General features: G+C 35.4%; 1 protein-coding gene and 1 long non-coding RNA gene across 3 annotated transcripts in view; one reads left to right on the top strand and one right to left on the bottom strand.

Moving 5' to 3' along the window:
* The window catches only part of LOC110443871 (THUMP domain-containing protein 3-like), a 35579-nt gene extending 22922 nt beyond the window's left edge, over positions 1–12657 (top strand). The window contains exons 5-10 of one of the 2 annotated variants that reach the window (XR_002462154.1): positions 4252–4367; positions 6990–7077; positions 8231–8244; positions 8499–8622; positions 10410–10683; positions 12420–12657. Coding sequence is in view for 1 of the 2 variants with exons in the window: in XM_021488308.1 (XP_021343983.1) it covers positions 4252–4367; positions 6990–7077; positions 8231–8244; positions 8499–8622; positions 10410–10607 (540 nt within the window). In the remaining variant the exon portion in view is untranslated. Of the gene's footprint in view, positions 1–4251; positions 4368–6989; positions 7078–8230; positions 8245–8498; positions 8623–10409; positions 10933–12419 lie in introns of those variants that run through there. The other variant, XM_021488308.1, reaches the window with a different exon arrangement.
* A 4645-nt stretch (positions 12658–17302) lies between these two features.
* On the bottom strand, positions 17303–20893 carry LOC110443892. The gene is made up of 3 exons (XR_002462155.1): positions 20538–20893; positions 19175–19288; positions 17303–17547 (listed from the first exon to the last, which is right to left on the bottom strand). It is a non-coding gene; the product is annotated as an uncharacterized LOC110443892 (long non-coding RNA).
* Positions 20894–23060: the final 2167 nt, after the last annotated feature.

The following is a 23060-nucleotide window of genomic DNA, read 5'->3' on the forward strand; positions in this document are numbered from 1 at the left end:
GAGAACATAATAACAAGTGTTGTTACCAGGGTTGGAGAGAACATAATAACAAGTGTTGTTACCAGGGTTGGAGAGAACATAATAACAAGTGTTGTTGGAAGATGGTATAATAAATTTCAATTGTTTTAATAAGATGATAATTGGTTGAAGAGCATCCTTAGGAGATGATGATTAAAAAATGTACAAATAAGGCATGCTTATCCCCCCATGGTCATGGTCATGGTTAAAATTTGACCATATTACTGGTACTTTAAGCGACTTCACCTCTGGAACTGTGTGATGGATATCAACCTTATATAAATGGAAACATTCTCAGAGGGTGATGATTACAAACTCTACAAATGAAGGAATGACCAAGGGGCTGATGGGCAGGGGAGTAAGAGCAATAGTTGGAAAGGTTTAAGATTGTCATTCTGTAACTATTTACATGCTTGCTTGGTATGAAGACAACACAATCATGCATGGAGATATGGAGACAGTTGAGATCCCCATCCTGAAGCCATTATACACTATTTTACATCTTACATTATGTCTGGTCATGAAACATGATTCTTTGTTTCTCCGAGGTAAGACTCCAAGGGCGAAGACCGAGTGAAACATGATTAATCGTGGAGAAACAAAGAATCCTTATTCTCTAAAGTAAGGGCAATAAATATTTTATCATGCCGGGGGAAAAAAATAAAAAACAATGACACAATTGTAGAGATTATCAGGTTGATGCACCATTGTGTCTTCTGCTTCCGACCTTTGGAACCAGGTTGTGGTTACTCTTGTGCATTTTCTATAGAGGCTCCAAATAAGGGAAATATGTTCGGCGAAACTTGAGCGTGTGAGGGCGATATGATGAGGGCCCCATGACATGTGACCAGTATGCATCTTCCAATCGGACACGCTGGTATAATGATTACTGTTGTAGTTTCAAAGTGGACAGGGTAAAATTCAATCAAGGCCAAAGGTCATGTAAATGACGAAGATAGATTCACAGAGATAAAGAACATGCCATTCTACAGTACAGCAGGAAGTTCAGTACTTCGTTTTAACCCTTTCACCACTGTAGACCATAATGGACTCATCCAGATCAATGCATGGTAGAATCTACTTAGGTTGCATAGGGGTGAAAGGGTTAACAGGACAAGGAGTATGTGTGATAACTTTCTTCAAAAAATTTCAGGAACTGTTGATTTATTTGACTTGCACCGTAAATCTAAAATACTTTGAGAAGGTGTGGATAACTGATGTTTATGTGTTTTCTGTTGTACATTATATAAGGGTAACCTTGGGTAATCGATGATTGTGCGTTTTTTATAGGACATATTTAGGTCCGTTTGTTCTCTTAAATTTGGACGTAGTGACAATATTTCAAAAAAAAATGTTTTGGTTAAGATCATAAATATTACCATTACTCATTCGTATAAAACAATTTGCACAGAATTTATATCCAACATTATTTAAAAATTCTGTTCCCTAAAGGAAACATAAATAGTCAGCTACAGTTTGGAGTATTGAATTTTGGTGTGTCCTTTCCTGCCAACACTGATCTATACAGTTAAGTTTCCCCATAGTGATATAGATTCTAGAGACTTACACCTGCTGTAGGCGATTTTCCTTCGGTCTGTTTAGCTTAACAGTGTGGTAAAAAATACGTTCATCAATTATCTCCAAAACTGGAAATGTATTTGGCAAAATTGTTTTAGTTACTGGGCATCAACTTTTATTACAAATTTCAAAATCATCAATCTTTTCATGTCTGTTGAAAAAAACTGACAATGAGGTTAAACTTGTATGCTAATTACTCTTCAGGAACTTGAGTTTCAAATCCTTTGGTAAAACGCTTTAAAACCTGGAGCATGATGAGCTCTTGGGATCAAGACACAAACAAACAAAGATCCAGAAACTGAAAGAATTATAGGAAAGTGACAAATTGACGCCTGTTTGCTGATTGGTTGAAATTACTTTGGCAACATCTCTTATTAAGTACCCTTCAGAATCTTAAAACAATCAAATTATGGCATGTCAAATTTTGATGAAATGACTGATGAGCATTTCTTCCCGTTTTTAATAACCAATAATGATCATGTGTGTTTTAAGTTTGAACTGCAAACAATTAAATTACACTGCATAGTTAAAGATCTTTGTGAAAGTTACCTTTAAATCAAAAGATGTTACAGAGTATTCAGTGGGGGTTTTCTATTTAATTGTGGTCAAATATTATGACCCCTATTTCCTTGCATTTTGGACATTTTTCTTTTCTAGTATTGAATTTAAATTCACAATTGATAATAAAATAAAAACATATATGAGCAATATTGTAGAAAAAAATATATTTAACTTTACAATTTGTGATCGAGATGGTCACTATTTCCTTGCATTTTGGACATTTTTCTTTTCTAGTATGGAGTTTAACTTCACAATTGATAATAAAATAAAAACAATATGAGCTATATTGTAGAAAAACATATATTTAACTTCACAATTTGTGATCGAGATGGTCAAGGCTGGCATTCATTGCAGAAATAATAGTTACTTGTATACATATATGTATCTTGTCTATCTTACTAACCTTCTGTTTTTTCATGTAAGAATTTTTGTGGACGAACTTTTGTGTGTGGACGGATTTATAATTTACCCTTGTTTGACAAAAATAATACATGTAGTCTAGTTTCATTAAAAGTTATTCTATGCAATTAATTAATGAACTGAATATGAGCATAATTAAAGAGGTGGGGAAATCTGCTTTCATAAACGAGGAATGACAGTAATTTGTGAGTCTCATTCAAATGTATGATGCATGGAGACTTGTCAAGTAGGATCTCTGCTTATATCATTGCCAGTGTATCTCTGTATATCTACCTATATCATTGCCAGATGTCTCTACCTATATCTTTGTATAACTGCCTATATCATTGCCTGTATATCTGCCTATATCTCTACCTGTATATCTGCCTATATCTCTACCTGCATATCTGCCTATATATTTGCCTGTATCTTTGTAAATCTGCCTATACCTCTTTATATCTGCCTATATCACTGCCTATATCTCTACCTATATCTTTGCCTATATCTATGTATCATTGCCTGTATATTTGCCTTTATCTCTATATATCTGCCTTAATTTCTTTGCCCGTATCTCTGTATATCTTCCTATATCACTGCCTATGTATCTGTCGGTTTCTCTACCTGTATCTCTGCATAGCAGTATTCAAATATCATTTTCTGATGCTTTTGTAAATGATTGCTATCAGGTTAGGCCTACACTGTCACTGTCTCAGAAAACCACTAATGACGACTCCATGATGGATTCTGTTTCACATTTAATCACACTTGTCATGGAAATTCATTCATTCACATTCCCTTTTCCATTGTCACTATGAAATGTTCCAATCCATCTCCACGACAACAAAATCCACCTATATAATTTCAACTAAAAGCTAGTTTTCAGTCCCCCAGTCATAGCTGTGCCAGTAAGCCTGCTCAATGCCAAGGCTTTGAGGAATGTCATTACTTCCTTTGCAGTGAGAAGCATACAAAGGCTGGAGTGTAACCAGTATTTAATGTGTAGTTAAATCACTCGTCAGTGTAACACATTCGATAGCATTCAATATCAATACTCCGGTTCTAGTTCAGATCTTTGCAAACACACACTTTTTGATCCCATAGCTAGAGCTAGCCAACAAGTTTATTTTAGTCCCCCAACTGGTGCTACTAGATTGGAATGTAGGTACAATAACATGTATATATATACAATACAGTTATAACAGGTATTAGAGAAATATGAAAGTTAATTTCCTGAAGTTAATCCTACAATATTGTATGTCAAGAAGGAATCCTGAAATACATTTTACTGAAGGAAACAAACTTTCATATCTCCCTTTTACCTTTCCCAATATATTGTTTATAATATTGAAAAGGAAACATCTTGCAAAGAGAAATTTTAGCATTCATGAGCATCAGGTTACTGTTAATTGAAAAAAAAAAAAAAATCTATAAAGGATGATAGTTCTGCACTGATACCAAATGATGATGTAAATGGGTCTTACCTTGACTGAGTCAGTGTATGAATGTGAATAATATGAATTTGGTGTTGATTTAAATGATAAATGTCAGTCTGTATTAAACAAGATTACACTTCTGACATTTTATGACAATAACAAATGTGTCGATTTTCACCATTTTGTAAAATAAAAGATGTAAGATGTAAAACTTAGGAAACAGACATTTAAGACCAAAGTTTATTTTATTGTATATTTTCAGATGGCACAACATTGGAAAACAAACTTTGTCATTGGTGGAGATGTCTCTCAGAGATTTCTGTCGCGAGCCGTTGAAAATGTTGAAAATGTCAACAAAAAGAGAGCGGAAAAGGAAAAGTATGTTTTATTTTATTCTTGATGTCAGATTTGACTTTTTTTTATATCACAAATTTATATGTAAATATTAACATTATTTAACAAGGAATAGCATAATTATATGTAATAATTACTTCAATCCATTTTTACCAGAAGCTGCTGTAAATTTTTTAAAGTTATCAATTTCAGACTTAGAACATATTATATTCCTGATAATGGGGCCACGGTGGCCAAGTGGTTAAGGGGTCTGACATTCTGCTACCACTAGCCCTCCACCACTGGGGTTTGGAGGCCTACGTGGGGCAGTTGCCAGGTACTGGCCATAGGCCGGTGGTTTTTCTCCGGGAACTCCGGCTTTCCTCCACCACCAAAACCTGACACGTCCTTAAATGACCATGCATAGCTGTTAATAGGACGTAAAACACAAACAAACCAAATATTCTTAACCATTAGGGGTAACGATGTTCTGCCATTGTACTGAAGAGCTTCTTGTGTTTTTGATTGTAGAAAATTGGAAAAGTGATGTGAATGCCAATATGTATGATAACGATTTGTTTTTAATTTCTAGTATCCGTAACGAATAATTCATGTAAATATGGAACATATCCATGTATACAATACGAAGGTAAATTTTAGTCTTTCACAGACTTCATTCAGACATTGCTGATAACATCAACACTACAAAGAAAGGGGTATTATTATAACATCATATGTGTTTGATCAAACTCCCTGTCTCTAACTTTTAAGTGGTTCTAAAATGTTTTTCACAAATGTGCAGACATCTTATCTCCCTCCGTGTATGGATATGTAAGATGGTGTGGTACAATAAACGCCTCCGAACCTTATGGGAATGTAACGTGATAGAACCTATTCTGTATTATATATACCTTTTAATGCAAAAAATACATAGGACTGCCAATGTTTTTTTTGTAGTTCACACCTTATAGCAGGAGAAAACTCCATAACAAACCAAAATCAATCCCAGATTTTCCCCAGTGTTCCGAGTGATATAAACATAAAATTTCTTCAGAATCTGTCAGTTATGTATTTTTTGTACTCCTTTTATAGACTATAAAAATGGAGGTAGACAACAACCACTGTACAAGCATGTATTATATGTATTTATGTATTGTTCTATTTCGAGGGGGAAGGGGGGGGGGGAGAATGTAGGATTTCTGCAAGGGTAAAGTCTAGGGAAAACAATCTCACGAGGTGTTATTAGGTGTAGGTAATATTTAAATACTGTATAAGCATTGTGGCCTTCCAGAACATCCATTTACACGATGGTTTAAATTAACCCTCACTCCTAAAGACACTAACAAAATGAAATATTTAGCCAGCATACGTGTGTTAAGAACTGGTCAACTGCTGAAACAGATAAAATGTACGTGATATTTCACATTTTCACATGATTATGTCAGGAGTGCCAATTGCTTAAATATGAATTTGTCATATACTGTGAAATCAGACATTTTGTGGGGCCTAAATTTCGTGGTATCCCCAAAAAACATCGTTTTGTGGGTACATGAATTTGTAAATTAGGAGTACAAACTCATACGGAGAATTGCTTTATGTCACAACAATACCCACGAAATCAATAAAATTAAAAAACCCACAAAAATTAATGATTTCACAGTATGTATCTATATTCAGTCACACTTAAACAAGCGAGGTACATACAAATCTACCAATGCTTCTATCATTTGTCTATTGACATTTGACATCATAAAGGGATTTATTGCAAGGAATAGATATAAAGAAAATTGTGAAGAAAAAATCGAAAAAGGAATCTTAAAAAATGTTGGCAAAAGGTGATGTAGCAAATAAAATGAGGTTTATTGTTACAAAATGTAAATGATGGCATTATAATGAGGTTTTATCGTATAAATGAGGGGCGTTATGTTGCGGTTTTACTGTATATAAATAAAGGGCATCACATCTAGGTTTTAATGTATATAAATGAGGGTCATCATATCTAGGTTTTAAGGTATATAAATGAGGGGCATCATATCTAGGTTTTAAGGTATATAAATGAGGGACATCATATCTAGGTTTTAATGTATATATATATATATTTGCTGTATGTAAATGAGCTAGATGTCATTATATTGATATTTCCAAATGCAGGGATTGATGTTTCAGTGTTTAGGAACAACGGTCATACTATCAAGGTTCTACAGGGCATTTATACGATATTATGTCAGTGTTATGTCGAGTAAATCTATTCATCTCGCTTAATTTTCACCAGCTGCCTTTGTTATGATATGTCGTTTTTAAACCTCATGACTATATTAATCCCAATTTTTGCCATATGTTAAATTTGCCCTTTGTGCACAGAAAAAATAGAGCACATCATGCAAATATTTCCCTGTTTATCATTTATGCCATCAGTTGACAGCATGTCACCGTAAAATCCTTGAATCAAAATCAAGGTCACTATTCAAGGTCAAAAGCCTAGTTACATAATTTTTGCTTGTGAGGTCACAATGAACAATATTCCACTTTTATGCCAAAAGGCGAAGTAACAGTCAGGTAACATCGCTTTCTCTTTTTGAATAAGGTTTAACAAGCTTAGTTATTTTGTTACCTGTTCTGACTCTCGTTATCGACTGGCAAAAAACGACACTTTTTTTATTTGTACAGAGGCGATGTTGCAGCAGACCTCATGCACTGGGATGCAAAGAGGCTGCCTCTGAGGAATAGCTGTGTAGATGTGTTTATCACCGACCTGGTACGTATCATTATAGCACTATGCTACACTCTGTCTTTTGATCTGTGTATTGCTTACACTCCACGTCACGCAGTCAAACTACTGTCAGGTCTTGCCAACAGTAATTTGGTTTGTTTTACTATCCAGTCTGAGGGCATTAGGGGACAATTAACATGTTCTTATGCTATTCCCTACTACAAGTGTAAGACAATAGTTTTTACATTTCACAAGCAGTCACTTTTTACAGCAGGAAAAGAAATGAGATTCTATTGTATAGGATTGACAAGGACCAAGTTAGCCACTGTCATGTTGTTGTACCTCTGCTACTTCTCAAGAACTGCTATACCCAAACCCAATAATAGTAAGCATGCAGTTTCCAGGATAATGGTTATGAAAGTTCTTTAGATACAAGTATATAACTGTAAAAGATGTGCATTGATTAGGTTGCCTTACAAGCATCAGCCGTAGGGAATTTCCCTTTAGCTCAGCGATAGAGCATCGGGCTGGAGAGCCAAGGGTTGTGAGTTCAAGCGACGGCACTATCTTTATCACTATTCCTTGTCCTACTACAAACTAGTGCCGTTGACTCTATCCGTTCAATGTAGGAGAACCTCTGGCAGGGAGTCAAAGAACCTGGGTTGGTGATTGAAAAAAAGGGGGGAATAGTGTAAAAGATGTGCATTAATTAGGTTGCCTTACAAGCATCAGCAGTAGGGAATTTCCCTTTAGCTCAGCGGCAGAGCATCAGGCTGGAGAGCCAAGGGTTGTGAGTTCAAGCGACGGCACTATCTTTATCACTATTCCTCGTCCTACTACAAAAAGTACAATTTCATTAAAAGTTGTTTAAGTACAGATAAAAAGTTCTTTAGATTTAAAAAACATAACTCTGAATTGTAATGTAAAACTTATACATATTCATTTAATTCAGTTCCTTTGAAAATGTTTTTAAAAAATTGTGAGTAACAGATCAGAGGTTCTTTGTTTCATATCTAACTTATTTTTTAAGGTCTTTGTTGGTTCAAATATTGACTTTATCACAATGAAAAATGTACTTTTCAAGGGTTTTTTAAGCTCAACAAATGCCTTGAATGACATTCATCAAAAATCTCATTTAGAACAAATATTGCTAATTACATAACATGATGACTCAGTCAGAATTTTTATTTTCTTACAGCCATTCGGAGTGAGGTATGTATTATTAATTTGTAGTAATAGTTAATAGTGTTGATATGAAAAAATCTTGTGTAAAATTCTGTTACTTTTTCCTTCGTAAGAGGAGCATTACTGATCCATTCATAAGCTCTTTGTAAATACATGTTCGTAAGATCAAGGTAATAAACTGTTAAAATGAACCGATTTTTAAGAGAACCTTCAGATTACATTACAATTGTGTAAGATGTTGAGACGAGAACTTTTATAAGGAACTGATATCTATGTTACAGGATGGGATCTTTTGCCAAGAACTGGAAGCTGTATGCTGACTCTATGGAGGAAATGGCTCGAGTTTGTACCCCTAAAACAGGGCGAGTTGTACTCCTAACACAGGACCAGAAGTGTATACATAAGGTACGTCCCATCTCCAACACCAAACAAAAGAACTTTGGGGGGGGGGGGGGGGGGGGGGAGGAAACACATCAAATTTGGGTAACCTGTGATCTCATTTAATGATTTGAACTTCCGTTATAACAAAACACATATTGCTCTTCACCCTTTCACCCCTATGTACCTTTAGTAGACTCTTCCATGCATTGATATGGATCAGTCCATTATGGTCTACAGTGGTGAAAGGGTTAACCAAAGTAAATGAACGTAGAGCCACGGTAGAATTCGCCATGGTGTAGCTTCCACCCATCATCAAGCTTTTACTTCAAACGACTTCTTCTCAACAGGCCCAGGTTATGCTATATGACCAGTAGCAAGCTGTGATTACTGGCTATCAAATTTATTTGTTCAAATAAATGACCTTCACCAACTTTCAAGGTCGCAGGATCGCAAGTGTAAAAATGTCTAAACAACTTCTTTCAATAACCAAGAGGCCTATTGTGGTGATATTTGGCCAGTAACATATGCTTGCATTCAAGTTTGTTTTGATAAGTTACCTTGACCTATTTGGATCAGATATATAATAAAGATAATCAAGAAGCTTAGGGTGATGATATTTGGCAGTAGTCTTCTGTGATGAAGGGCTCTGAAGTTTTCCTACTACCAGTAACTGACTTTCATCTGTAATTAAGATCAAAGGGTTCAAATCAGTTAAACATTTAAACGACATTTCCTGAATAACCAAGAGTCAAGTAGCATGCTATGATGAACAGGTATTATGTTTATTTCAAAGAATTACCTTTATGGGTGGTCGGGTTGCGCAGTGGATAGCGCACTTGCCTTTCACCGAGGCGGCCGGGGTTCGATTCTCCGGTTGCATGGATGTGAAAAGGTATGAGGTCACCTGCCCAGCCAAGTGGAGGTTTTTTTGGTACTCCGGTTTCCTCCCACAGAAATACCCCCCGCACGCTAACATCTGGGTCAACATGAGTGATTAGTAAGTTGTAAAAACTTGTTTCATAATTGTTGTAAAACAAATAAAGTTTATATTTCAAAAAATTACCTTGACCCTTTTTCAAGGTCACATGGGTCAAATGTGTTGAATTCTTTCAACGACTTCTTCTGAATAACCAACAGACCTAGGGTAATGATATTTGGCCTCTAGCTTAATGGTGTAAAGTGGTATGAAGTGTGAGATCTGAATAAATAACCTGGACCAACTCTAAAGTCAGATAATGAAAATAAGTTTAAAATCTCCCTACAACGCTCACCAAGGTGTAGACTACCGGGTAAAAACCCACAATGTATAATGTAATGATATGTAGCCTATTTAAATGAATTTTACCTGTACTCTTTTTGGAGGTCACAGTTGTAAGATGAATGTCAAGTGAGCAATACAGTCCCATTGAGCCTCTTGTTTATGTTTTACTGTAGTTGTAAGCTTTTGTTTTTCTACTGTGCCACAATGATTTTATTGTACCATAATACTTATTGTTCTATAAACTTTATTTATTTTACAACAATGATGAAACAAGTTATGACAACTTATATTAATCACTCTTGCTGGCCTGGATGGTATCTCGTGGGGGAGGAGGGGGGGGGACTTTATGTAGGTGGAGTGCCCGGAGTAAACCCATGCGGTCAGACAGGTGATCCCATAACTTTTCGCGTCCGATCAGGGATTTAAACCCCAGCCGCCTTCATGAATGCGAATGTGTTATCCACTGCGCCACCCGACCATACTGACTGTTGTGGTTTACTGTAGATTGCTGTGATTAACTATGCTCTAGTACAGAATGTCTTTATTTCAGACCATGGCCATGTTTAGTAAGTTCTGGACAAGAAAGTCCACCATAGGCATCAACCAGGGGGGCATAGCGGCAGCAGTGTACGTCCTGGTCCGCACTGCCGAGGCATACCACAGAGGTATACAGAACACAGAAGTAGATCCGTCCACCAGCATGAGCAAAGGGGAGGAAACACAAGTGAAAACTCAGCAGGACAAATGAGGCATTGTCAACATTCTTAGAGGGAATAAACTGATTTCATCAGACGTGAATAGTAATTCCTTCATCACACATTGAGGTTTCCTTTCGCATGAAGCATTATAAGAGAAAGTGGTACAAGGTTAAATAACCAGTTTGATGCCATAGGTTATCCTAGTCTAATGTCAACATTTAGGTATATATAATTTTAGATTATGATTATAAGCTAACAAAACTTTAAAGGTTTGAGTGTTGCTTCAACTGTTATGTAGTGTGGTGAGAGTGTGAATAGAAATTGTATCAGTTTTGCTTTGTACAATAAAAGATGTCTTGTTTTGGGAAACTCTATCACCTATTTTGTTGTCTGTATCGTGTACAATCTTTTATATAAAACATTTTAGCGCTAGATGTGACATCCTCGATATCCAGGGGTTACGCTCACTTTCGCTCTCTACACCCCTAGAAAACTGAAGGCATGAAGATAGCTGTTTGGTTGGTCTCAGGTAAAGACAACCTGACCAATTGCTAGGCTGATACCAAAGGAGAGACGCCCGACTTCAAAGCCCGTTACGTGACCGTGAGATTCTTTTGATGTACGTCAAAAGAATGGAACGAGTATTCTTGCCTCATCATCAAGGAGGCGCACTCCGAACCTTCAATTTTGCGATGACATATTCCAGGGGTGCAGAGAGCAAATATGAGCGTAACCCCTGGATATCGAGGATGCAGATGTGAAGATCAGAAAAAGAAAAAGAAATTGTTTCATAAATTGAAGATTTTTTTTAGAGCTCTATAGACTTTTTACAATACAGTATGGCAGTGATCATCGTTTCTACAGGTGTTTTGGTTTGGTTTTATTTTGTTTAACGTCCTATCAACAGCTAAGGTCATTTAAGGACGGCCTCCCCTGTTTGCAAGATGCATGCGTGAAGTGTAGTGTAGGCTGCGACATGTTCATGCTTCTCTCCTTGTGATAGTGTGGAACTGATGCTGACTTTATAGTGCTACCTCACTGAAACATACTGGGGGCAGCAGGTACAATTTGTATGCCCTACCTGCAGGGGCCTACAGGTGTTTTACCATTCTAGGTAGGGAAATGATAACTGCTCATACACACTTTTGCTCCTTGTCAACTAGCATTGCAGTAATTGTGCCGGCATTATGAGGGATCATTGTGTTACATGTAAAATTAGGAAGTTTGGAGTTAACGCTACATGTTCATCTGTTTTAAAGTAGATAATAATTGACAAAGAAAAATAATCAATCACCAGTGTTACCGAGTGAAAGACAGAAACCTCAACACTCGGGATAATATTTTTATGTTAGAACTTGACCAGACTTGTTTAGACTTACAAATATTCCTCTTGGAATCTAAATCACGCATAGTAGGTGGTAGCTAGATTTGCAAAATTATGGTCATTTATGTAAACAAAGAAAGACAACTCCTCTCTCAAAGAAATCCATTGATTATCTTCACCAAAGTTGAAATTTCAATTTTTTGCTCGTACGCTTATAGGATATGGCTATCCTGTTCTTTTACCAAATTTTCCAGGTTTGAGTTTTGGTGTAAATGTTGACATTCTTTGATATAACCTCGTTCCAATTAAGATGCTGATATTTGGCATGGAAGTTCTTACACATCGTTATGCAGTGCAGACCAAAAAAGAAAGCCCTCAACTTTTTTCAATCCAAGGTGTTGTCCAAAGTATGGTTCCTTCATTCGTTTTTCTGGAATCGTCACACTTGGTATCATCAGATGTGATGCAATGCATCTATAAATATTCTTAAGTCTTGCAGCAATAACTCAGAAAAGGAATTCCTTCATCACACATTTAGGTTTCCTTTCGCATGAAGCATTATAAGAGAAAGTGGTACAAGGTTAAATAACCAGTTTGATGCCATAGGTCATCCTAGTCTAATGTCAACATTTAGGTATATATAATTTTAGATTATGATTATAAGCTAACAAAACTTTAAAAGTTTGAGGGTTACTTCAACTGTTATGTAGTGTGGTGAGAGTGTGAATAGAAATTGTGTCAGTTTTGCTTTGTACAATAAAAGATGTCTTGTTTTGGGAAACTCTATCACCTATTTTGTTGTCTTCATCGTGTACAATCTTTTTTATAAAACATTTTAGCACTAGATGTGACATCTTCGATATCCAGGAGTTACGCTCACTTTCGCTCTCTACACCCCTGGAAAATCGAAGGCATGAAGATAGCTGTTTGGTTGGTCTCGGGTAAAGACAACCTGACCAATTGCTAGGCTGATACCAAAGGAGAGATGCCCGATGGTCATTTATGTAAACAAAGAAAGACAACTCTTCCCTCAAAGAAATCCATTGATTATCTTCAACAAAGTTGAAATTTCTATTTTTTGCTCGTACATTTGAAGGATATGGCTACTGTGTTCTTTTTGCCAAATTTTCCAGGTTTGAGTTTTGGTGTAAATGTTGACATTCTTTGATATAACCTTTAGAATTCGTTCCAATTAAGATGCTGATATTTGGCATGGAAGTTCTTGAAGGCTCTAACACATCGTTATGCAGTGCAGACCAAAACAAAACAAAAACTTTTTTTCAATCCAAGGTGTTGTCCAAAGTATGGTTCCTTCATTAGTTTTTCTGGGATCGTCACACTTGGTATGCTGGTGCTGTTATATCTTAGAAAGAAAACTATTGGTCAGTTACCTACATTATTGATCTTGATTGAAAGTGTTAGCATATGAATACTGCTTGTACCGAGTGCATCTCTGGTATTATTTCACCAGGGGGTTCACACTAAGGTTTGCTTGTACAAATGTACATACGACGTGACCTACCCATCAGCTAAGTGGAACTGTCGACTTGATCCTTACCACAGGGACCTGAGAATTAGTTACAGCTATAGTTGGACCTAAACTAAGGTTTTCAGAGTAAGTTTACGCATTTTGGGGCTTTAGATTAACTTTCGTTAGTAATTTGCCACCCCCTGATGATGATATATACTGTGCCACTGTAATCCATGAATCAGTTTGATATTTGTAAACCCCTCTTAGGTAATGAATTGTACAAATACTGTTTACTGTGTAATTTTAGTGGCAGTGTTATTTTTGAGATTTCCACAGGATTCAACACTGCAGTGAAAATTTACATCTCGAGACATCATTGTCGGTAGAACAAGTTAAAGACTAAAAATCAAGAGTACTACATGTAGTTTAAAAGATTAGATTATCGGTGCTCAGCTTATAACACACTGAATGTAAATGGGAGGTCTACGCGTGCATTTATAAATGATGAATTGTGTACATGTATATAATTATGTCCACATCACTTTTTCATAAGTAAAGACTTCAAACAAATATATGTCCACAGTGTTAGGATGCTATTTCAGTGACACCATTTCACATTTTCGACCAGTCCATACCGGACTGACAAGCGGAATGGTTAATACATATCACATACTGATTTTGAACTTTGAGAAATTTGAACACAGGTAACTGAATGTATAAAAAGTATGCAAGTATTGTGACTTGTTATTTTTATTCACGAAAATAACACAATCAACTCTGAAAATATAATCCTCCGACAATAACAGTAATTTTCCAAGCTTAAGCTAATAATAAACTGTTGAAATGCAGCCTTTCTCAACATAACAGTAACACTGTACCGAACTAGTACAAACTTAGACTTTACTCAAAGTTAACCGACAGAAAGAAGTTGATTTAAAACAATCTCAATAGCTGGTACAACTGACCTAGCTGTGGGAATCAAAGCTTCTAGTCCCGATCGTTTTTATTTTTTTATTATCGGATAGGAACAAAAAATATTTTTTTAAATTAAAATGATCGGGCCTAGAAGATTACAGTTCCCATAGATTCAACTCAACATACTGCCGGTCAATATTTGAATTTGTTTTTATTATTTTTAGTTTATTCATTTTGAGCTTAATGAACTGTTTAATATAATTTAATAGTGAACATTTTAGATTCCAGAACAGGCAAGTCCTAATAATGCACATGCCACAGGAAAACGATCTTTTTTAGCCCAAACAATAGTAAACAAATCTAATGATATTTACATCATAACGAAATGAAACAAGAATCATAATTGTAATACAAGCATGACATAATCACCATTTGCAGCATTATACATATATATATATTCAGTATAATATAATGCTAACTAGGGTAGCTTAAAGGAGTATGACCTTTGACTTTGTCCTATATGACTTCCAAACCTTTATCCTGTGTAGAACTTGATGTCACTATGCTATTGTGTAGACATGTATACTATGATGACTCAGTTTGGCACATACAAATATACAAGATTTACCCTCTAAAGATGAAAAACACAACTTGTATATCATACATTTATGGGGATTTTCACATATATCCATTTTCTACATTATTCAGATGAAATCAGAAATTATGCATTTGTCTGTAGACTCGCTGACAGTTTCGGCTAATTGATAATGTGATATATCAAAACTTATTTGGAGAAAACTGTTTAAATTGAAAAGCTAACATTCATTTTGAAAAAATCACTGAACTCACAATACAGGAAAAAACTGAAATACAGTGAAATCACTGTTGACAACTCCTCTTAAGACACATTATTCATTGTCTTTTAGAAAGAGGAAAGGGAATTGGTATCTATAGTTTCTTTCCATAGCTATCTAGTAATCCTACAATAAGCCAAATGGCCCTACAATCTCAAGTTCAAAGTAATGAGATATATATGCAATTACAGGACAATGACAAATCATTTAATTGGCATTTCAGCTGGACTGCAATATGTATTGATTGTTTTCCGCTGGATTTATCATTATAAATGAAATTTAATTCTCCCGGCAGTTTCCTCAAGACTACAGTTGTCTTAAGCTTCTACAAGGTGAGATATAATATTGTCAAATGGAATGACCTGAAGTATTTCAAAAAAAATTATTTACTAACCATTTCACCACTGAAGACCATAATGGACCCGTCCATATCATTGCATGAAAGAGTCTACTTAAGTTACATAGGGGTGAAAGGGTTAAATAGATATGTCATAAAAAGAGTATTTTCACTTTAAATTCTTTCCGAAAATGAGGAATTAACAAATGTTCAAAATGGTAGTTAAGTATACAAGCAAGTACAGGATATGAAGCACTGTATAAAAATATATATGTACATTAAATATTCCCCATATAATGCAACTACATAATTAATGTACCTTACAATGTGATATGTTTTCAAACTTCATTTTACACAACCAAATTTATTTTTACCTCACTCTTTTATCTTAAATATGTTACTAGAAACATTATTAAATGTCACAAAATGTAGCACATGAGTGTTGATAGATTGTTTGTATAGGTTAACCCACAATCTGTATCCTAAATGTTTAATGTGAATGAAGTTTGTGTCATCGTTTTTTAACAGACAGAACTATCTCCCCTCTGCTGCTTTCTAATACACCGTTTGGTTCCAAAAATATATAACCCTCGGGTACCTAAAATAATATGGAAAATAAATCTTTCTCCTAACTTAATTTTTCTGTGGGTTTAGATTTTGCCAAAAAAAATCCAGATCCAATTATGATTTCATAAATTACCCGTTGAGTAAATAATACATGTTTAAAATGGATAGATCATTATCATAGATACCTCGTCATTATTTTTCCTATTGATTAATAAAAACTGATCACCAACCATTCAACATTAGCATTCAACATACCCATCAATAATCAACTATGGAGAAGTGTTTTAGTTTCTTAATTTTCTTCCCACAAGTCATAACCATTAACTTTGAATATGGTATTTGAATTCACAAATTGTTATACATTCCCTAAATTCACAAAAAAATGAATGCCATGAAAATTACCAATAACAAAATATTTAAAATATACATATGTAGCTACATCCCACAAATTTCATCCCATCTTTCACACGTTAAAACAATTGATTGCGTCTTTAGCAATAACATACTAATTTTCTCTTAAGGTTGACATTCATCAAATAGTTCATTTATTTGACTAGTTGCATTTACTTCCATCTAAATTACCTCAGCTTTCCTTTGCCCCTTAAAACACCTACCTAAGTCTACCTTGTACTATCCGTTTTCAAATAAATGACTTTACTCCACATAAAAAAGCATATAATATATCGAGAGCTTCAAGCATTACTTATTCCGCCTTTTCGTATTGCAGAGTTATCTGCTCTTGTGAGCAGGTATTGATTGTTACGTCATTTGTTTGTGAGAGTATCAATTTTTGAGAAAACGATGTCATTTTCTCACACAAACCAATGACGTAACAATCAATACCTGCTCACAAGAGAAGATAACTCTGCAATATGCAAAGACGGAATATGATAATAATTAACATTTATGTCGAGCTTCAAGTGGTACCAGAAAGCCTCATTTACAATCAAGGCACATTGAACTTTTTATTATAGTCCAATAGTGGAGCACTCTCCAAAAATGAAATACAATATAATGCAAAATTTTAATTAAGGAGCAATGTTACCTTTTATTATATAATGTTACAATTAACAGCATTCTATTAAAATACAGATATCATTATTCTATTACATTAATGATTTTCCTCGTTAAATATGTAGGTTCTTTTCCAAGGTTGCATTCATATTAATAAGGGAACTGTATTTGCCAATTTGCCTGAATTTGTTATAAGTGAAACAGTTCTTGATTTCTACTCACAGTACATTGTAGAAATTATTGATTTTAATTTTTTATGCTGTAATCAGCTCAGATATCAATGTAATTTTGCATGACAATGACATACACATAAACGTGAACATACATAATGTAAAGTGTATATGTAACAAATTAATTATCTGAACGAAAATAAAAACAATACAAAATATCCCATGGCACATGAGTGGTTTTGAGATTCTGTCCTTGTGTAGTAGTGGCGATTGCCCTGTGAGTATTCTGTCATCCTCCACTTGAGCTTGTTACCTGGACCAGGTAAACAGACTCTTACCTGTTGGGAAAAAGGAGATAATTATAGATTACCATGGAAAACTCATGCCAACAGTTTTATCCCACTTAATTTTTCCTCATTTTAATCCATTTGCTGAGCGATTTAGATTGGCTTTCCTCGTATGCTCTACTCCAGTGCATAGAGGAATTATACTATCAGAAATTAAAACATTCAGAGGAAAAGTTTAAACAAAAGTATTTATATTTTCTTTTTAATCAATTTAACATATTAGATGCACCTGGAATAATTATCAATGTCTTAAATATTTTGCTAAGGTCCTAAAAAATCAAACAAAATGCAAAACAGAAAATTAAAATAATGCAAACAAAAACATCAAAACATCAATCTGTCATGCATTTAATTATTGATGTTGAATTATATAATGCATACCAGCTATATCAAAAAGTGGTTACGTCATTCTATACTACAGGTCACAGCAGGAAGAAATCAAGCCTGAACAATCTTTGGGTTATAAATACAAATGTAATTACTACTGTACAAACTTCATATACAGCTTTTTTTTTGTCTACACCAAGTCTGTATACAAAATGGGCGATTATTTCCTGATTTCATCCACCCAAGAAAACATACTTTGAATAGGGATATAATGTTATTCAATGTAGCAAGGGATGTTCTGCGACTATTTTAGTATTTATTATACATTTTTTTGTTCATTTTAATTACCAGGTAGTTGAAACTACAAAACAGTAACTTCGTTTATTAAAAACTATTTGTAAAAATGTTCAACATTTTTTCCACAGTCACTGTAATAGATTATTTAATGATGATGGATCTATAATTCTGAAAGTGTCGGGCTAATCAGCAATATAATGCAAAAAATAACATCACCCAAGGAAGCTAAACAGAAAACAGTCTAAATATCATCTTACTCATTACTAAAGTAATTCATTTATATTCACATCAATTCAAATAATGTTAATTAATGAATGGACACTTGGTTATATGATTCTAGTCGTATTCAAATATACACATACATCTATTTATCAAATGAATACCGTGTTCTGCAGTGTCATAAAACCATCACATCAATTATGTCTATAATGTAACGTGTGTAATATCACTCAGAAAAGGACGTCGCAATGGAATAGGAACAATCAATGTGATGTCACGTCATTGTGAAGCGGACGCCATTTTCATCGTTTCAGAGGCCACCAAGTGCAAAATATTCGTTTCAGATCACAAATTATAGTTTCCTTTGTATTATATGATAAAAAGAATCCCCCTTAATTTTTCCTCATTTTAATCCATTTGCTGAGCGATTTAAATTGGCTTTCCTTGTTGGCCTGGATGGTAGCCCCCGAGGGGACTTATTATGGGAGGAAACCGGAGTACCCGGAGTGGTCGGGCAGGTCACCCTATACCTTTTCACGTACGATCGGGGAATCGAACCCCGGCTGCCTTGGTGAAAGGCAAGTGTGCTATCCAATTTCCCTTCATATAAGATTTGTGATTTTTCATATTTGCTCGCCAGAGCAATCCAAAACTTGTATCATAAATCTAATATGAAGGGAAACTTATAACAGATCCTCTATGTTTTGAATAATGTTCTCTGAATTGGTTAGAGTATTAGTAAGCATATTACTGGAAATCAAAAGCAAACACAAACCTAAACACCATGCAGCTCATATTATCACACACTTTTTCTCTTTATCCCGTGGACACCGACATCTTTCTTCCTCCGGTACCCCATCAAGTACCACTTCAATATGATTCCCACATCCTGTAACACAATTCCAACATGACACTTTAAAGTTATTTTATTACCAAAAAATATATTTAATCCCTTGCTTAAAATATTCCCTATTCTAAAATGTCCCCCTGGTACAAAATACTATCTGCTTTCCACCAAAATAGCTAGAGAGAATTTCTCTTTAGCTCATTAGGTAGATCGTAAGACTAGTATTTAACCAGCGGCCCCAGGTTACAAATTGAATCCTGGCAGAGGCATTGAACCAGTGAATTTGCTAAACCATTCCTTTATTTAAAGATCTAATTATTTTATCTGCAAGAACAACTCAAATATGTCATTTAAGGGTTATTTTGTCTGTCAGTTCCGCTACACACTAAATGCTCCCGTTTTATTTATGTTTTTAACTTTGAGTATGCAGAATCTCTCCCATGGAAATTTCGAAAAAGTTGGCAAGTTCAACTTAATGCAGTCCAGTTCAGATACATTTCTCCCTCCTTTTTCTAAGTCTTGCCCTCGTAGCTAGGTCTACACAAGTGAAGACACAAGACAACTCAGGTTCAGTATTCCCTTGACAAGCGTGAGTGTACCCAATGCTTGAAACAAGGGCAACGGTCACTGACACCTGAGTGACTGTAAAACATGCGCTTGAAAAATGCTCCCGATCGGTTAGACCGGGGTTTTAACCTGGAACCCTCCTAGCTCAGTCTCTAGACGGACGCTCTACCAAAATGAGCCACCTTGCCACACACAATCAACCAAGTCTAGTTCCGCTACACACTGAATTTGGACTTGATATCAGTGATGTGTAACTGGGTCAGGCTAGTTCCCAGTGATGCAATGACCACTGTAACACTGAAAAAAATATCTAAGGAATCATAATACTGCTTTGATTCTCCTCCGTTATTCCATAATGCAGTAAAGTTGGATGCACACTCTGCCAATATGAAATCTTGTATGAGAAATAATTACTCACACTGAACTTTGTCAGCGATAGCAACAAACCCAACACTTCAGAGACCCATCCCTCACACTAGTATCTGTTTGAAAATGGTACTTTTAGTTGAGTTTGATGAGACAGGTTTCTTGATACAGAATACACATCATTGTCACATAGGCCTAGGCCTTATCGGAATGTCGGAGTTATACTGGTAGAGTAACATGCCTTTCGCTACTGTACAGTACCGTTATACCCAGATACTGCGATAGGTGACATCAATCACACATTGTAGCATCAGCTAGACTCCGCCTCATCACATCAGCACCACATATATTGTCTTACCTGCCCAGGTAAACTTCTTACATTTCGAGCACGTCACTTTAATACACATTCTGTTTTTCAGTCTCTTTCCGAGTCGTACAATGATATAAATACCCCACGTGTATAAAAGGCGTCCTGTCTGTCACAACGAACAGGGTCTACTGTCAACCTTTGTACGGCTGCCCGTACGGGACATCACCAGTAAAAAGTTTAACAGGTTAATGTTATGCGTTTAACTTTACTAGTAAACCCGCTTCAAATTTCAACGTTTCATCTAGCCCCGCTTATTGCTAGATATATAATTGACCAACTATTCTCTGGTGCAATGAATATGATAAAAGATACAGCAATGACGTTTAACGACTCTGCTGTTATTCGGCATCCATACTTTAGTTACCGGTACAATTTCTAGACTGTCACGCACCTAAAATAGTAACGTACACAATATGTAAGCAATAAGATAATAAGAGCTCAAACGATTGATCAACTTCCGTTTGTCCTTGAAAGTTTCTGAGAATTGTTACTGACGTGACATCCTTAAAATTATGAAACAGCAGGTAGAATAATTTCAAAACTATTTTTTAGCTTGCTTGACGGATTGAGGAATTGTTTTCATCCCTTTTCAAATGTAGGAATTAACATTTTAAATAACGGAATGTGGTTTCATACCTTTTTTTCACATGGTAATTTTAAAAATAAAAATGACTTTTAATTATTGTTTCCATCCTTCCTGTTTGAATTTTAGTTTTAGTTTTCTCAAATTCTATCATCAAAAAAAATGTATAGGCTTATCTTTGTATAGGCTTATCTTTTTTTAAATGACATACATGTTAACGGGTTTTTTTCGATGAAGTGGACCAGACGCTACTCTTCCGAAACACATGGTCTTATTCCCCTTGATTTTTTAAGGTTTATGTAAATCTTTGGTAATTTTTACATAGTTTTATCGATTGTGAGTTCGATCTTCGGGTCTTATTATATAAAATATACTTAAAGATACTAAATGATATTTTCCAGCATAGGTTCCATTCTAAGAATCCTCTTCGCTGGCCCACGGAATAAGATTAAGTCCGTGGTTGGACTCATAAGTGTTATTATTATAATTATATATTTCCCTTCTGGTTGTTACACGTATTGTTCCTTTGTAGTTGTTGTAGTTTACTTCCTGTTCGTTCCAGTAGTCATCAAGCCAGTTTTTGAAGCTATTAAGTGTGTTTGCAGTTATTATGTGATCAGGCAAATTGTTCCATACTGCTGTCGTTCTTATGTAGAGTTTTTTTCCGTAGTGATGTCAGTGTGTATCTAGGGAATAATTCCATGGATTTTGTCCTTGTACCCGATCTTTCCGAGGTGTCGGACCACATCCTTATACACTGTATTGTTCCCTCATCGTATTTTCGTCTCACTGTCTTGTACACCTCTATACTATATCACCTCGTCTACGCCTGTAGCTAAGGGTTGGCAGTTCTTCAGCTTTTCTGGATGCGACAGGTTTTCTATTCCAGGTAGTTGTTTCGTTGTCTTCCTGTGTACACCTTCCAGTTGTTCTATATGTTTCATCTTGTAGGGTTTCCAAACGGCGCTAGCATATTCCAGGTGGGTTCTTACTAGTGATTTGTAAAATGGGATAAATAATTCAGAATCAAGAAACTTGATGATTATTCTTGTGTTCCAAACATCGATTTTGCTTTTTTACCTTTTAACTGATATGTTTGTCAAATGTAAGTTTTTCATCAAATGTAACTCCAAGGTATGTTCCTTCTTTTACTTTCAGCAGGGTTGTGTTATTAAGTGCATAAGTAGTGTTTTTCTTCTTTGTGCTTACCAATGTGCATGGAATTGCACTTGTCCTCGTTGAATGTGAGTAGCCAAGTCTTGCTCCTCTGAGCTAGTCTGAGTAGGGTTTCTTGTTTTTTGTATCATCTTCAAAGAGGTATACAGTTGAATCGACTATTTCCGGCAAGTCGTATTTACATATAACAAGCAAGAGTGGTCCTAAGTCTGGACCCTGAGGTATGCCAGATGTTACTTTGTCCCAAACAGATGTTTCGCCATTAATGACTATTCATCGGCCTATTGTGAGGGACTGTGTCAAAAGTCTTTTTAAAGTTCAAGTATAAACATTCTATATCCAGGGCACGATTTAGGGCTTCTGTCCATTCTTCTAAAACATTGAAGAGCTGTACGTATTGATTGATGTATTCAAAGATCATATCCGCATACAAAATGAGCATCGTTTGAGGTTATAGAAAAAAAAATCAATAATACGTAAATTACAATTGAAAAAATAATAATATGGAACTATGCTGTCAAGAGGAGTGACCGTTTCAAAACTCTTTAGTACACGAAAGTCCTTTCGCCCTTTATCGAAACACGTAGGACGATATGACTTAAATCACGGTCTCCTACCGCATTGTATAAAGCTCTTCTATACCTCGGTACCCTCAATTGTATAAGGTTTTATAATGTGTATAAACACCGGATAAAAAGTGCTGCTGTTATTTACTGCTGTGTATAGGTTTATTATTAACCGAAAGTATCCCG

The sequence above is a fragment of the Mizuhopecten yessoensis genome, unplaced genomic scaffold (assembly GCF_002113885.1).
Source record: "Mizuhopecten yessoensis strain PY_sf001 unplaced genomic scaffold, ASM211388v2 scaffold716361, whole genome shotgun sequence".
NCBI classification, from domain to species: Eukaryota; Metazoa; Mollusca; class Bivalvia; order Pectinida; family Pectinidae; genus Mizuhopecten; species Mizuhopecten yessoensis.